Source organism: Aythya marila (assembly GCF_965140915.1).
Source record: "Aythya marila genome assembly, chromosome: 9".
NCBI lineage: Eukaryota > Metazoa > Chordata > Aves > Anseriformes > Anatidae > Aythya > Aythya marila.
This window is the reverse complement of record NC_139050.1, coordinates 12,107,493-12,124,056: the sequence shown is the minus strand read 5'-3', so window position 1 is coordinate 12,124,056 and position 16,564 is coordinate 12,107,493. Positions and strand designations below refer to the sequence as shown.

General features: G+C 38.5%; 1 protein-coding gene across 3 annotated transcripts in view; it reads right to left on the bottom strand.

Moving 5' to 3' along the window:
• The window catches only part of FARP2 (FERM, ARH/RhoGEF and pleckstrin domain protein 2), a 71,508-nt gene that overhangs the window by 37,067 nt on the left and 17,877 nt on the right, over positions 1 to 16,564 (bottom strand). For all 3 annotated transcript variants that reach the window (XR_014318116.1, XR_014318117.1, XM_082767185.1), the window contains exons 3-7: positions 12,431 to 12,535; positions 10,985 to 11,027; positions 6,623 to 6,701; positions 4,736 to 4,833; positions 2,332 to 2,446 (exon numbers count right to left, since the gene is read on the bottom strand). Coding sequence is in view for 1 of the 3 variants with exons in the window: in XM_082767185.1 (XP_082623311.1) it covers positions 2,332 to 2,446; positions 4,736 to 4,833; positions 6,623 to 6,701; positions 10,985 to 11,027; positions 12,431 to 12,535 (440 nt within the window). In the remaining 2 variants the exon portion in view is untranslated. The remainder of the gene's footprint in view (positions 1 to 2,331; positions 2,447 to 4,735; positions 4,834 to 6,622; positions 6,702 to 10,984; positions 11,028 to 12,430; positions 12,536 to 16,564) is intronic.

Below are 16,564 nucleotides of genomic sequence, written 5' to 3'. Positions count from 1 at the left end.
AAAATATAAAATTTCCTTTCTTGGATAGAATGATAAAAAATAGCTGGTTTGGGGAAGGGAAAATAAAAGAAAAAAGAAGAAAAGCCCAAGGTTAATTAAAAAAAATACCCGTCTCTGACTTAGGACAGACACTGCCTTTCTGTCAAGGAAAGCAAAACAAAATTGCAATCAAGCAGAAGCAATTCAATCAGATCCAGCCACACAACCAAAGACTGTTTGTGGTCTATTTATCCCAAAACTAAAATCTCACTTATTTCATCTCTAATTTGAAAGCCTTCAGCCTATAACACACAACATTATCAAAGCCCTCCTTGAACCTATTTGTAGCTTCTCAACATCTTGCAGCAGTAAGTTCTACAAGGTCATTATGAGTTGTAAGAAAAGGATGTTCCTCTTTTTCTTTTAGTTTGCTTTGAATCTATTTGCTGACTTGTTTCAGCACTTCTCTCTTGACATGAGAAATAATGAAATATTTCTGTGCAGTACATGATTTTCCTCCCCCAACTACCTTTTCCCATGATGAGTCCTAGCACACATTTTAATTTCCTTCAAAAAGTACTTCAAATTACTTTAGAATTACACTTAGTTGGTTCCTTAATAATTCCCACCCACACCTCAAAGGTTCAAAAGCAGAAAACAACTAACAAATATCTTATTTCATCAAGATTCAACAAAGCTGAAATTCCATATGTATTGATAATCAGAAATCTACAACTGCAATTAATTATTAAAATTGTCAGGAACTGCTTTTTTAATATTATGCAATGTATCTTAACCTTAAATACAGGCTCTGCCCTGAAAAACTGCCTTGTTCTGTCTTAAAAGAAAGCCTGTCAGCAACAATCCCCAAGTGTACCTAAGCAGAGTGAAAGGAAAATTCAGGTTTCTAATAATGTATTTGGATTATGATGCATAACCATGAGCATTAAATCGCATGTGTTGTTATTTATACCTTATAAAAGCACTTCAAATTGCTAAATCCTAATACACAAGATCTCAAAAATTACAGAAAAGACAGACCTATCAGGTGAAATGAAGCTTCTATCACCATTTTATTAAACATCTCAGTATTTACCCTGTCAACTCTGAGAACTGCATGAGTGAGGTTAGAAGACCAGTCACGACAGGTAATAGCCTGAAATTTCTTATGAATGTTAGTACTGCATGCTTAAAAAGATTAAGAAGAACATAGTTGTAGCAAATCTAGGTCATGAAGTGCAAACACTGATTTTGGTTGCAACGGAACCTCTTCACTGGTGGACTTTTCTTTCATCAGCACCATGTCTCCCTTATACTCCAAATCATTTTACTTCTCAAAATATTTGACTAAGTATATCTTCACATTTTAAGACCAGCTAAACAAGACTGAAGACATATGACCTACCTGTATTGTACACACGCGATGTGGGAGAAGTGGACATTTCTAATAACGAAGCATTCATTTTTGCAGTTCCTGGCTGTCTTCAAATTAATTTTATATTTGTGATGAATAACTCCTTTGTCCCTAATACACTTTAATTATTTCAAAAATACTTTGACTGCTATATCAGGTATTGCATAAATTCTGATGAAAGTTATTTCTCCCCTATCTCCTCTATCCTTCTCCGTTTTCTTCATGCTTTAAAGAGTACAATGTAATCTATTTCTAATTATTTAGACAAAAGCAAGACACACATACTTGACAAGTTAAACTTAACCTTTGCAAACCTGAAGTTCTGAAGAATTACAAACCATTATTACAAGCTCGTGATAGGTTTCTTTGCTGTTTTATTAAAAGTACACTGTAATATTACTTGAGAAAAGCTTTTGCCAAACAACTATGGCCTCTTCTCCTCTCTTTCCCGCTCTCATAGACATACTACAATTAATACACATTTAATTTGTGTAACAAAAAACATTCACTTTCGCTATCACCTGTCCTCTTATAAATGCCCACTATTCTACCAAATGTCCAGTGGATTTGGAAAAGTGTAGAAGTTTAAACAACACTCTCATTGTGGCTTTCCTCTTGCCATAAGCCTTTAATTTAAGCCACATGTGTATGGGAAAGTCAGCACACACAAGCCTGTAGATTGCCCTCAGACAAACTGTCTTGTTCTCCCAGTTTAAATAGCTTCATCGCTATATTCAAACATAAAACAGACTAAAACATGTTAAAGCTGCTAATTTAAAAAGAACCAATAGTAACTATTGCGACATCCATCCTTTCTAATTAGATAACTGGTGTTCAACACATGCATTTTAATGCCATCCTATGACACAGAGTACTCTTCCTCCAGCAAGCCAGTGTGCCAGCTCCCCAGCTCCATGTCCCTGGTGCCCCTCACTTACACATGCTTCCTGTGGAACTCCAAGATCTTCCCTTGGATTCTTTCCTGGTTTGGCAAATACTGGTTTGTTTTTAGGTGTTCCCGATCCTCTGATTCATCAAAATCCCCTATTTCAGCTATTACAGAAAATAAAACAATGTTAAAATACAAAGAAGCAATGGAAAAGGAACAAGGACAGAAAATACTTCATAAGGACCTGGGAGAGACCCCCAAGAGCTGGACTATATTTTCCTTTCAGCATTTCCAGTTTGTGTATTACACTTTGTATCCAGCTTCACTTTACAAAATGGACACATCTACCCCAACCAGACTTTCTGGAGGTTACAGCAGCACTTGAACATTGCTTGCAAAACAGACTTGTTTAAAGTCAAGGACTCTCAGAAAAACTCAGTTGTCTAAACATGCCTTCTTTGCAAATGCCTCACACCACACCTGCGTATTTTTTTTTTTTTAATATACATAACAATAGTTATGGATAATCCTACTTGGTAGTATTTATTAAATTAAATTAAATTTTAGGAACGGTCCAAAATTAAATACACAGCAAGAAGGAAAGCAGTCTTGTGACTCTCTATAAACTGATGTAACTGATGTATAAAAGATGCAAGACAGTGCCTACATCTGGATTTTTGGCCTCCTCTTCACATATCCACACTTTTCAGAAATGACCTGGTAGATTTAGGAAGAGATTTGCAGAAAAGAAAAAAAGATTTAAAAGTATGGAACAGCTTCCATCTAATAAAACATGAAAGAGACCAGAAGTCATTTGCTTGGAAAAGAATAGCATTAGGCACACAGGACTTACAGCAGATGTATATAAAACTACAATTTGAATGAAAAAAATATATATATATACATATATATATGAATAAATTTCATAAAATTTTGCATTTTAATTTCATTTGGTAAATTCATAATTGCTGGAAAAGTTAAAAAATAAAAATAAAAAAAAAGAAAAAAGAAAAAAGTTTTCCTGTGCAACCTGAAAAATTAAGCTGTGAAGCTCGTTTTCATGGGAGGGCGCCAAAAATATAAGCAAATTCAAAAACTAATTTGAGAAATACAACAAAGCAAAGTTCGGTAAGGGAAACAGAGATAGGGAGTCAATCTGACTTTGAAAGGTCACATGCAAAGAATGTTGGATGGATGCAGTAATGGAAGCATCACCAGATGCTTGTTCTGTTTCTCATGTCTTCCCCAGAGCATCTGCTATTAACTACTGTCAGAGAAAGGAGAGTGGACTACATGAACTAAAAATCTCATCCAACACAGCTGTTCTTTAACAGAACATGGCAATATCCTGTTTAAAATCAACCCAGCATACAAAACAACAACAAAAACGAAAGGTACTTCTATAAAATAATTTTATGTTAAAAATAATCATTTTCCTTCTTGTTTCTACTTTTCTAGTAAGGTAAGACCAAGATAAGCCAGGCTGGACACTGAGATCTGCTCCACAGCAACATGCTGCCCTGGAATTGTTCCTAAAACTTTTGCAAAGTTTTGACAAATCATTAGCAAATTTTAATTGTGCCACTCGCTAACCACATACATAATACAGTTTTGGTCTTCCAAAAGATAACTAACTAATATTATTATAGTTATGCTTTAATAAACTAATTAGGAGTAGAGAACTAGTAACTACTTCATAGTGCACGTATGAAAAGGTATAATTTAAAAGCTTTTGTGTCAAGTAAGCAAGGAGGCACAAAACCCCATTTCTGCAGCTCATATTGCAGGTTTGGCTGCTGCTTGAGAGTGCAGGCTAAGCTGAACTCATTTGGTCTCGAAACCAATCAGTCTTTCAACCTGCTTGAATTAAAGGACACATTTTTAGCTCTTTAGCTGCTTACAGACTGAGTAAGCAGAAACATGGAGAGCTCCCAAATCAATTGCTTCCAATTTCCACTTCCACTCCCTCCAAAGAAAAAAGCTGCTGACAACTCTAGTGTTGAACTTGTTCTCTCACATTTCTAGTTTTATTTCTGAAACATCAGCCCAATCTCTGTATGTTCATCACCTTCCAGCCACTGGAAAATTTAGAAACTAACTTCAGGAAGCACTGAGGGAGACAAGAACAGCTGTCTAACAGTGACCCCATTTGCAGAGCCAGAGCAAGACAACATGCAGAGGTTTTGGTTTTGTACAATCTCCTCGAAGCCAAAGTTATCTTGTACATAAATAGCAGCTGCTCCCCACACCAGGAACTAGCTAGCCCTGACTGTAATCCCACTGTTCAAAACAAGCAGGTTTACTGCATGTATGGAACAGAAACACTGCAAGACAAAAACCCTTCTAGTTATCAGAGTGCAGGCAAAAACTTCTGTATGCTATTAAATTCAACTTAGCAATAGCTCATCATGATGATGCTCATCAGCTGATGCCACCACAGTGGCAATACTAACATTGCAAAAGATGAGAGATGAGAAGAGCTGCTGTATTGTCACTGCAGGTTAGTCGTTCTTCTGCCAAGTCCCTCTTGATTTGCAATGCGAACAGATACCTGAAAAGAGAGAGTAAGAAGTACAACCTTGACATGTGAAAGAATTTTAAAACAATTGAACAGTATTTAAAAAGAAAGAAAAAAAGAGTATCTCCTAATTCTCCTGCTCTCCAAAAAACAACATAAAACGGAAGCCTTGCTATGAAGGACATCCAAATAAAACTAAACCCATGACTAATCCAGCTGCGCGATGCAATTTATCAGTGTAAGTGGAACAAGGAAGCAGAAGGAAAACCACACTCTTTAACCAGCTTGAGTTTTTACGTAACAGCAGCTGTAAATTTTAGCTGGAAAGAAACTTAAGGAAGACTTAAAGTGATTTTACCTATTAGAAGGGAGCTGAGACAACATTACTGATCCTAGTGCCTTGTTAGGAAAAATATTTTTTGCTCACAATTCATTTACTCAGTGATTGCATTTTCCAGGACAATAATGTCAGCAGTCTATAAAGACAGTAAGAAATTACACTGACTTTTCTTATGCACTATGATAATTTACTAAAGTATTTTCCAAAACACTGGTTAAAGAGGTTTATTTCAAAAACTGCAGGGAAAGAAGAAGAACATGGCAGGATCAAAAGTGCAGTGATAAGGACTAACTTAGAATCTAAACATTTTTTAAATGAATATAATGTTGGCCAGTCTTTTGTGCTTTTCTTTTTTACTTGGAAGAAAGTGCATAAATAGACAGCAGTAAATAGGCAATATCTTATTATTATAAACCTAAGCTAATAGACTGATCAATATTCTTTAACGAACTATTCAACTATTAAAAATAATTTTAAAGACTTTACAAATATTTAAAATCTCTTAAACAGAGCAAAAGATTTTTTTTTAATCAAAACTGATTTTAAAATAATTATGCATTAGATTCTCAAGGCAAAAATATAATAAAATGTATACATTTTGACAGCTTCTTTTTTTTTTTTTTTTTAAAGTAGTGTAAGAAGGTACTACAGACTATCCTATACCATACACTCTGCATTCTGCGTATCTGACTGTGCAATATTGGCTTCTTCAATACAGCTACCATAAAGTGTCTGTATCCTTAATGGCTTTATGAAATACCTTGTTGCTCTATGCTCAGACCAGAATTCCACAATAAATGCTACATAAGTAGAGAAAAACACAGTTCCTGCTCCAAAAAGGTATATTCTTAAGGGAATTCCTACAAGTAACAGTAATTAAGATAAGAAAACTGGGAGTAAATGAAACACTTAGGTAACATCAATCATTACAAGAGGCATGTGCATCACAGGAGTTACCATCCTTCTTTGGTCTTAAGTATATCTGAAGGATGACAATAAGGAACCTTTATGAATCTATAAAAAGAATTTCAAACAAACATAGTAAATCTGGAAAACACATTAAAGACGCTCTCTAAACATTAAAAAAACAAAGTCCGTTTAACAAGCACAGATTTCAAACCACATTCACTGGTGCTAGTGAGTAGTTGGGTCTGCTTAATTTACCAAAGGTTCACCCAAAGTTAGCATCTGGCAAAAGTAACCCATTATAAGCACCAGTGATAAGTCTGAACAGTAAAGCATCTTTGCTAGTTGCAGAATACTTAAAACGTGGACTTCTGCAGTTTAAATGATAAATCATTTAATAAAACATGTACTGATTATTTTATATAGGTCCTGTTTATACATATGTTTTTCCCCTGTACCTTGTCTCTTTTGACACCTGATCTCTTTTGCTTGGAAACAGATGCAGTGACCTCCTATTCTTACCTTACTTTTATTCCAGTAGATAATGCAAACCCAATTCTTCAGAAAATACTTTACCTCGTATATTCCTCTTGCAACTGACCCGGGTCTGGGGGGAAAAACTTTACAGCTAGACGAAGCATTGTAGTCTTTGGTCCTATAAGAAAAGTTAGACATTTCACAAAAGAAATATATTGAACTTTGAAATACATTTAACTTTGTAAGCGCATGTATATTATGCTTTCCAACATCCACAGAAATACAACACAAAGTCTAGCCAGCTTTCAGCTTGCCTTTTCAGCTGGCTATGGTGGTCCTATGGGGTGTAGATAATCCATATCAATACAGGTACAGCAAAAAGGCTCCTTTTAAAACTATGTTCAATGCCCTGGAAGTATTATAGATGCAAAGTAAAATTATTTTGTACAACATGAGGACTACAGAACAGCTACTTGACCACTTTCAAAAGCATCACTGATGATCCTGCAGGACATTCCCAGAATGGGAGGACGGAGCAGCTGCATTGCACAGCTCCCCGCTGCCCAGGAGGGGAACCCAAGAGGGCAGCTGGACCCAGCAGGCTCCCCGCAGGGACCAACAGGCATTTGCAGCCCACTGCCAGCATGCCCCTTAAAGCCCACTTCAGCCCTTTTTTGCCATCGAACTCATCAAGCTAGGCAACACAGAAAAAATAATTTAGGTTTAAATCTAAACAGAATCTGAGATAACTGGAATTGCCTTTCTCAGCTGCAGCAGCTATTCTTGACTCAGAATAAGACACCATAACCTGGACCCTGGGCTGACCCAGGAGGAAACATTAGGATGGGATCAGCAAGCCCAAGGCAAGGCAAGCTGCCCCCCTGGAGAGCAGCTCCACAAAGTGCTTTGCAGCAAGAAAACCCCACTGCAACCAGCCCCCGTGAACAGCCTCAGCCTCATGCCAGTATTTTTGGAGGATTGTTAGACAGTACCCCAGCCATTCACTGGGCCCTCTGCAGACGCTGCTGTTCTGCTCGTTTGTCTGCTTTTAAAGCAGAAAGGGTTTAGTGTTTTGCAGTCAGTCCCAACAGTAGGACATCTGTGAACAGACTGCCTGCACCAACCCACCAGGGACCGTGGGACGTGGCCCAGGCCCTGCTGCTGGGCTTCAGCCCTGGGCCAGCTGCTCCAGGGAACGGCGAGCCCATTTCTCATTCACACACAGATCTGTGCCACAAAGCAGTACCAGTGGGACTGCAAGGAAACAAATCCCAAGAAATTCGAAGACCAGGAAATTCTCAGGGAACTCTACAGGCCTCCTGCCTTCTTCCCCGGATGACTTGAGAGAAATCTGTTTTCTTCTGCTCTCGCGTTCTCAGTTGCCACCAAGAAGGGAGGTGTACGATTCTCCATAGGATTTTAACACATCCATCCTCTCATTTGTTAGCAGAGGGACAATGAATTTTGCTTCCTTCCTTGGAGAACTAACTTTCAGACTACCACAGCCAGCTCGGCCTGAGTTACCAGAGGTTTGGTGAATGAAAAAACTGAACCACTGAGCCCTAATTAGAGCATGGTATCTAGAAACAGAGGCTGGAAATGAAACTAGGAAAAGACTTTTAGTGTAGTGCAAGGAAACACCGGACCAGTCTTTACCAAGATGCAGAATGCACTGTAAGAAGCCAAATCTAAAAGCAAACAAACAAACAAAAAAATAGGGAAAAATTACCCTGGAGGTACAGTGACCACACTCTATAAACCGGCAGCTCCTCAGAGATGGTGCCCAAATGCCATCTCCATACTGTGTGCCCATTAGGAAAGCAGGCGTTTGCATCCACACTCATCACAAAGGAAAACTCAGAAAGACATTTCCATCTAGGCTGCACTTGAGGCATTTCTGATGTGTACTTGTGAGCACCAGCCGTGCCAGAAAGCCCCTGGGGAGGAGGGATGGGGAGGCACCGGCACACGGGGCTGCCAAGAAAAGGTTCCAACTCACAGCCTTTACCCCCCCCGCTGCTCAGAGGAATGATTCATTGCTTCAAGAACCCCCTTAATATTCCCAAACATCTGGAGGAAACCTTTCAAAAATATTACATTTAGACACTAGAGTTGTGGAAAACTGCCAAGTTATTTCCCCTGGAGCAACACTGAGCTGATGCTGAGCACACCTGGAAGCCACACACCGCCGCAATGAAAAGCCACATGCAAAACCATTCTTTCCCTCTTGGCATGGACATGTGAACTGAATTCTTGCTGCAACCCAGCGTCACAAATTCGAAACCCCCTTCCCTGTAAATAGTCCATCCCGGGCAAATTATGCATACATAGTGATTTAAATTTGGATCAAAACATGGAAATCCTTTTCTATTATCAAATTGGTCATTGTCTGACCTGCAGCAGAGTACCTGCAGCATTACAAACGGGCACCGTGGAGATGTCTCTGTGATATACAAACCCCCAGAGGCACACCTAACTGCCCCCATGAGACCATAAACCAGAGCACTTCACGCAATGTACTGCAACGGTTCTGTAATAGAACTGAGTACGTTCCTGCTGAAAGTAATCATGAGATTCAGAACTACGTGCATACAATTACACAGCGATCTCCATCAGCTCTGTAACCTAACATGTTTGAACTGTATTAACTTAAAAGCCCCGGATAACATCTAGCGTTCTTATACTGCTGTGCTAAAAAAGAAAGTTATAAAGCTAATCCCAAAATTATTAAACTTAAAACCAAACCAACCAAACAAAAAACAACCAAACAAGAATCTTAACAAAACTGTGAAGGCTTTTTATTTAACAGTAATGCCTAAACTCTTCTTTACGAAGATACTCCTAATGCCATCATATGTCTGCTAATGGATTCAATGAAGGAATAGCCTAAATCACTATTTTTGGAATTAACCTTTTAATTGTAAACATTTTCAAGGTGCTCTACAGTCATATTTCAATTTTTAAAACAGCAGAAAGCCAGGAGGGATTCAACTAGCAGTGAAGAAGGGCTCTCTCCTGAGCTACCAAAACTATAGAAATACAAAATTGGGTTCAAAACATGAGCATGTGACAGACTCCACTGCTTAAGACGACAGATTTTTTTTTTTTAAAGACCACTTTCAAGATCACTGGCAACATAATCTGGGTGGCAGGTCACCAAACAGCCAAGCAGCCATAATTTCTAGCATATCCCCATGGTCTCAGACCATGTTAGGACAATATACATATTATGAGTGAAATTGTGGCCACTGGCCTATTGTCTAAGGTTGAGTTTCTCCTATTTATAAATAGAAAGCAGAATCCAGGAGTAACCAAGCAGTATCACAGATCTATGTTCCACCAGATCTCTTGACTAAGATATAACTACTTCCAGTAGGCAGCTACAGAAAAACAAACCCCCCCAAAAAGCCTAACTGCATGGAGTATATAAAAAGATGACACAGCAACATTATATTTTTTAAATGGGAAATGGAGATTTGAAGTGGTCAGGGATGTCAACGGCAGCAAGGACTTCTACATTAGTGACAAAGTGAAGATCAGAGAAAATGTTGGCCCTTTGCTGAATGAAACAGGAGACGTGGCTAAAGAGGACAATGAGAAGGCCAAGGTGCTGAATGCCTGCTTTGCCTCAGTCTTTAGCAGCAAGACTGGCTGGCCTTCAAGAATCCCAGTCCCAGAGACCGGGGAAAGGCTGGAGCAAGGCAGGCGTACCCTGGTGGAAGGGGATCAGGTCGTGGAATACTTGAGCAAATTGGAAATTCGTATGTCCATAGACCCTGAGGGGATGAACATTGAGCAGGGGTTGAACGAGATAGATCCAGAGGTGCCTCCAGCCTCAGCCACACTGTGGCATTCTCCATGCACGTGGTTAGAGATCACTACCTCTGCTCTCTCAACAAAGCTGTTCCTGAGGAGACTTCAGAGAATTTCTGACAATAAGAAGGGGAATACCCACCATGTTGGAATTCACTGAATATTAACAAGCTCTGAATTTTGCCTGGCAAGGCAGAACAATGGAGAAGGCAATTGCAGCTTTTGCAGTTCTTGTCAAAGTCAATCATCTCTCAGACAGGATCACGACTGTAGATGTTACCTCCTCGATCACAATGGATTTGAAAATCCAGAATATTCCTTTTTGCTTTTCTCCATTGTAAGACAACACAACTTAGAAAAGCTCACAAACACCAAATGTTATGTTTCACTAACTTAACACCAGCTGATCCAATCTATTTAGATATTTATCACAGAGAAAGAATCATATGCTCAGTAATTTTCCATTCCACCCACCACATACTACATATTAAAAACATCAGGTTTGCATGCCCAAACAGGAACCATTATCACCCCTACCAAATACAATTTTCAGGGAAGAATAACCAGTAAATCAAGTAGTAATTATGAAAGCAGCCCACATAAAGTAGATGCAAATTAAGAAAAACTTCCTTTTTTAAAACTACTTACTCCGTACTTGTTTAATAACAGGTTTCATAGGCTCCAGCCAAATCTGAAATTAAAGAAAAAAATTACAAACTGGCATTCATTTGAATACAATAGAAAACATCAAAAGTAAATTCAATTTAAGCAGTACTTAATATATATGCATTTTTTCCTCACTGTAGCAATGCAGCAATTCCTTTGCCTTAAAAAAAAAAAATACTTTCCATTTGAATTTACGTTTATCATGTATCAGTACAAAAATCACTGATCCATGCTTAAAGCTCATTTGGACAGAGAACGAAGAGTCACTTCAGCAAAAGCACATCACCAATGCTGAGGTGGTGCACAGAAACCATGCCAAAACACGACAGTACAGAAAAGCTCAAATACAGAATTACAGAAGATCTGGGCGATGCGACAAGGCTGGAGTTTTTTCCTTTCCATGTTCTGTCCATCCCTGTTCTATAGAATGATACTTAAGTATTTTTACTCTTTATTCATTTCCCACAATTTTGTTCTCTCTTAAACAAACAGATTTTTAAAGAAAAACTGTTTTCACTCTACTAACCATAAATCTATTATGATGTATTCTGGGTACTGAAGTATTTCATTTATTTTGTTTTTTTTTAACCCCCCTCCAAACAAAAAGACATTAAAAGAGCCGTAACAGAGCAATGGCCTAGGTTAGGTCCTTATCAGTCACTTCTCTTGCAAGAGCTGAGGATTTTAAGAACCTTATTACCAGAAACGCTTTGGAAGCTTTGCAAAAGAAAAATAAACTAAACAAGCTTTGCTATAGTCCCTTGGCTCAAAAGCAGCATGCATTAGTGCTGTTAGCATTCCCTATGATTTCAGTCATACTTTCTGCATGTAAGACCTAAATCTAGAAAACATAATAAAGAAAGAGAACAAAGGTCCCATTTTAAGAACACTTTTCAGTTTAGAAGCTAAGCTGCCCTCTTTGCAAGGATAAGCAATTAGGATGCTTACAGAATCTTATTATTTATCTAGACCATGATTAAAAGTGAATGCAGGCCTGTACAGCTGCTGGGGCTTATATCTATTGCAGAGAGGTGCATAATGACTCTTCAGGGAAATTAACTGAAGTCTGAATTAACTGAATATGAATGTCACCACCGCCAAAACTACACTTTTAATATGGTTTTGTAAGGGCTATGCAGACTACACTTTGAGTTACTAGTTTTTAGAGGAAAGGAGGATTATATTTATGTTTCTGAAAGTAGAAACATCAGCAGCTACATAATTGCATTATACGTTTTGGAAATTTAACAAGATACAGAATCTGATTCTCCCCCTCTACTTTATTAGTTGACATTGTTCTGATGAGTGAAGTAGATTTACACTAAATCAAAGAGTATCCTACAGGAGACTCCAGCACTTTTGACACTTAAGCAACTGCATCCACTCAAACTTTTTATTGTAATTAATTTTTCAGGAAACATTACATACCCAATATGACTGGATGTTCTGGAACTCAATTCCAAAGTAGTCTGATTCATTCAAATTCAGATGCTTGTAAACTTCTGTCAGTAAAGCCTGGCCATAATATTTGGACTGAAAAAAAAATACAGTGGGATTAAGACAAAGCAATTTATAGCAAATTAGAAATAGGATATGGCATCTTTAAAAACTATAGAAAAGATTTTTCACATTAGCACTGACCACCTTTGCTACTGTAATGAGCAAACACCCCCTAGACAGAGTGTACATACAGACACGTTCCACAGAATGGCAGCCAGCGATGCTGGAGGCCTCTGGAGGCCATCTCTACCCGACCTTATCTATGTGAGCGAATAAGATCAGCCACAAGCTATGTACGTCCTTCAAGGAACCAGCAACAATCCGTCTGTGTAGCCGACAACTGTGGCTCTCCCTCAGCCAAAATTGGCTGACACAGGAGCTTTGACCTTTTATCCCCACAGAAAAGAGTCTGGAGCGGGACTGCCTCCCTCAGCCGTAGCACTGCACCACGCCATGTTGTCTCTGTCGAGCTGCTTGCGATGGAGCCCTCCCCACTGACCCTTCGCCCATGCTCTAGGCAAGCTGCATGCAACGCCATGAAACCAATGCTGACAGAAAGCAGCTGTGGTACAAAGGTGGAAAGAGGGAGTTTTCACAGTACACCCAGAGTGAGGGCGCACAGCTCTGCTTGAGACAGCACCCGACTGCTGTGCCGGGCCATGCTCTGTGCCACAGGCCGTCACAAACCACCGAAGGAAACCTGCCACCCCCTCACAAAATCATTTCCTCCCCTACTCTGGCTTGTTTTCATTGACACTGATGTTCCAGCTAAACACACCTGAGGCATTCATGCCACTCAGATCTCGTTTATTTGGAAAAGTCAGAGCTCCAGAAGACACTACAGTTTTCCCAGTAAAACAGGTACAAACAGTTCCGTAACTGACTCTCTAAGTTCGGAACAGTAGATTTTTTTTTAAAAGAGGGTAGGTATTAAAATAATTAGTAATATAGTAAGTCATCTAAATGTGCAAATGAAAAGAACAAGTACTTTTGGTTAAAAGAAGAGGGTTTAAAAAATAAAGCAAAAGTTGGGAAAATCACTCTACATTGCTAAAATTCACAAAAATTGAAGAGAAATTGCTGCTTAGAAAACAGATTGACTGGCAGTGGTTTTTAGAACCATGTAATCTGGCTCTATCACTTCAAAATACCTCTGTATCACTTAAAAAAAAAAAACAACTCCAGTGAGAAAGTATGATAACTGCAGTACTGGAAGTCTGAAGCAGCACTGGTAGTCTACCTGACGCGAACAGCTGACTGCATCTAGTGCCTTAACAAAGGAGAAGAGTACAGAAATAAAAGGTCAGAAAACAATATGAAATTAGCTCATCTCTCTCATCCGTGCTTTCATGAGTTATGTTTACCCATGAAGGCAACCAAGAGTATGAAACACAAGTCAGGTGAATTCACACGGCACAAATACCATTCATTCCAGAAGTTGCTTGGTATCCCATTGGATCTAGCCTCTGATGCTGAAACCCCCAAATAAACCTGCAGGTAAGCAGACATGATCCAACATGGTGAGAAGTGCTCTCTTCTTTTTCTGGTTACAGAAACATTTTTACCCAGTTTCTGTAAGCAATCTGCCTTGAGTTTACCCAAAGAGCTTTCTTCCCTGAGAAGACCAAATAGTGCCTTTCCTGTGCTGCATTTGAGTTTTTAGACAGGAGTATGCTGCTGCTTCCAGCTCCTGGCCTCATGGTGCCCAGCAGGCTCAGACAGACAGCCTCAACACCAGCCTCCAGGCCTTGGGAGCCATGTAAACCACGCACAGAACGAAGGAAACCCACGCTTGCCCTGCCTCACCGCCTCTGAATGAGACCTTCTCCTGAAATTTAGAAACAAAACAATGTAATGTTAGCATAAACATTCTGCCATTTCAGAAAACAAAACAAAACCTCATGGCTGATAACCTTCTGCTGCTCCCACGCAATGCCCGCTATAGCCAGGTGATAAAACACTGCTTTATCTTTTTATTCTGAAAATTGGGCTATTCGGAATCATCCACCAGAGAAGGAGGAGAAATTTGGGGGAATGGAAAATTAATGAGATTTGGTAACAGAATAACAGGGTAAGAGGACACGGTTGCAACTGATTAAATTACAAAGGTACCATCCAGATGTTAAAAGTGTAAAATTAATTTAGTCAGGCTTTCAACTATAAATTTATGTGTCATTTACAGCAACAGCTTAAAAAACTCACTCTAAACTGAATTTAATTTCATAGTGCTTTCTTCAAAATATAGACCAATGTTAACGACACCACGTTTATATCTATATATAAATATATTTATATATATATATTATATATATATATATATAATAAAATCAGTTACAAAAGCTTGAGACTGAACACAACATTTTATTCTGTCTCAAATCCAGTGGGAAAATTCTCCTAACAGATATTTAGTTCCTCTTTTTTTGTTGTTATATTTATTTCAATACGCCATATTATAACCATTCTTTCTGAAAAGTTTCTTAACATTTTGAAGTTTACAGAAATGTATGTTCAGTTCTGCAGTGGATAGCTCCATGTCATTGTTTTATCTGCATGAAAGCAGCAGAAAGCAAATCTTCTAATTATATAATTACTGTAACTTTGACGTCAGGTCAAGAAGCTGCATGAATGCAGAAAGGTCCCAGTTTCAATATAACTTCACAACACAGCATACTTTCCATTCCAAAGTTCTCAATTACTCTTTACATGCTGCCAAGATGATGACTAATGGTATTACTGAATTACTATATTATTACACACACACACACACACACACAAAGTGTAAAAAATTAAATAGGCAGCTAACAAAAGCTTCCCCCAGTGACCCAGCTCTGATTTTATTTATTTATTTATTTTGCTTCAAATCAACTTGTGTAGTCATCTCAAGGCTGAAAACTTCTTAAAACCATGGAAGTATGGTATCAGGACGGGCACGTTACAGTGTCATTGCACTAAGAGAACACCTGCGTGGCAATCCCATGCCTGTATTTAGGGTGAATAATGCGTTCGGACTACATGTACAACAATTAAAGCTTTGCAGTTTTCATGAGGTTTTGTGATGTGATTATCACTCCCCCACCCCTTAAAGTGCTGTCACATTCTGAAATTGAAATTATTACTGTATCTAATGTATGACTAATGAATAGTTCTTCTTTCTCATGGAAATATAAAGATTTAGCAGGTGAACTGAGCAGAGAAAAAAAGGGATATAAGGAATTACTCCACCAACAGCTGACCAGACGTTAGCTGGTTATGAAATAACAGCCACCACAGCCAGTCTTGCACTTTTGTGCATTTTCTGGTATTAGAAATAGGGGGACAACTCAATTCAAATTCAGGAGAGCTATGGAAAGAACAGGAAAATTCAACATTAGTGCCTGGCAAACACGATGTTTGGAAGTTTTTATGCAAATAGAAATTCATCACCATATATGCTCCTACATCTCCTACAAGCATATGGGGAGATTCCATAAAAAGTGACACGAACCAGAGTGATCTCACTTCTGTTTCAGCACTGCATACTATGATGTAATGAAAGACCTTCAATATGGGCAAACCAAACTTCCCGTGGTGTAACACAGATCACGTTGCTGAGAGTCCACATTATGTCAACTAAGCTTTGCTGACATATGTAGTGTGGATGAATTTTTTACACTGAGAAACGAGGCAGCCTTTTGTTCAGCAATCTGACATCTGCCTCTGCCACAATCAGCTTTGGCTGCTTCTACCTTTGGGAGCATCACAGGACACTTCTTTAAAAAAAAAAAAAAAAAAGTTTTTGTAACAGTATAAAAGTAATGTAACTTTTACATAAAGGCAGTATCAGAAACAAATAGAAACAAACATTTTAAACTGTAGTTTATTTACAGAACAAGGTCTCTACTTTTATGCAGAGTCAGTCAATACATTCAATGTTAGCAATTTTTAGGACAGAAGAGTGTAAGTAAATAAAAATGAGGAGTTGGAGCAACAGTTACTGTCATTTTGTAATCCCAAGTGTTACTTTCTATTTTCTTAAATACAATACCTTACTGCCCACCTAGCAGATCCTCCCTTTGTTGGGCC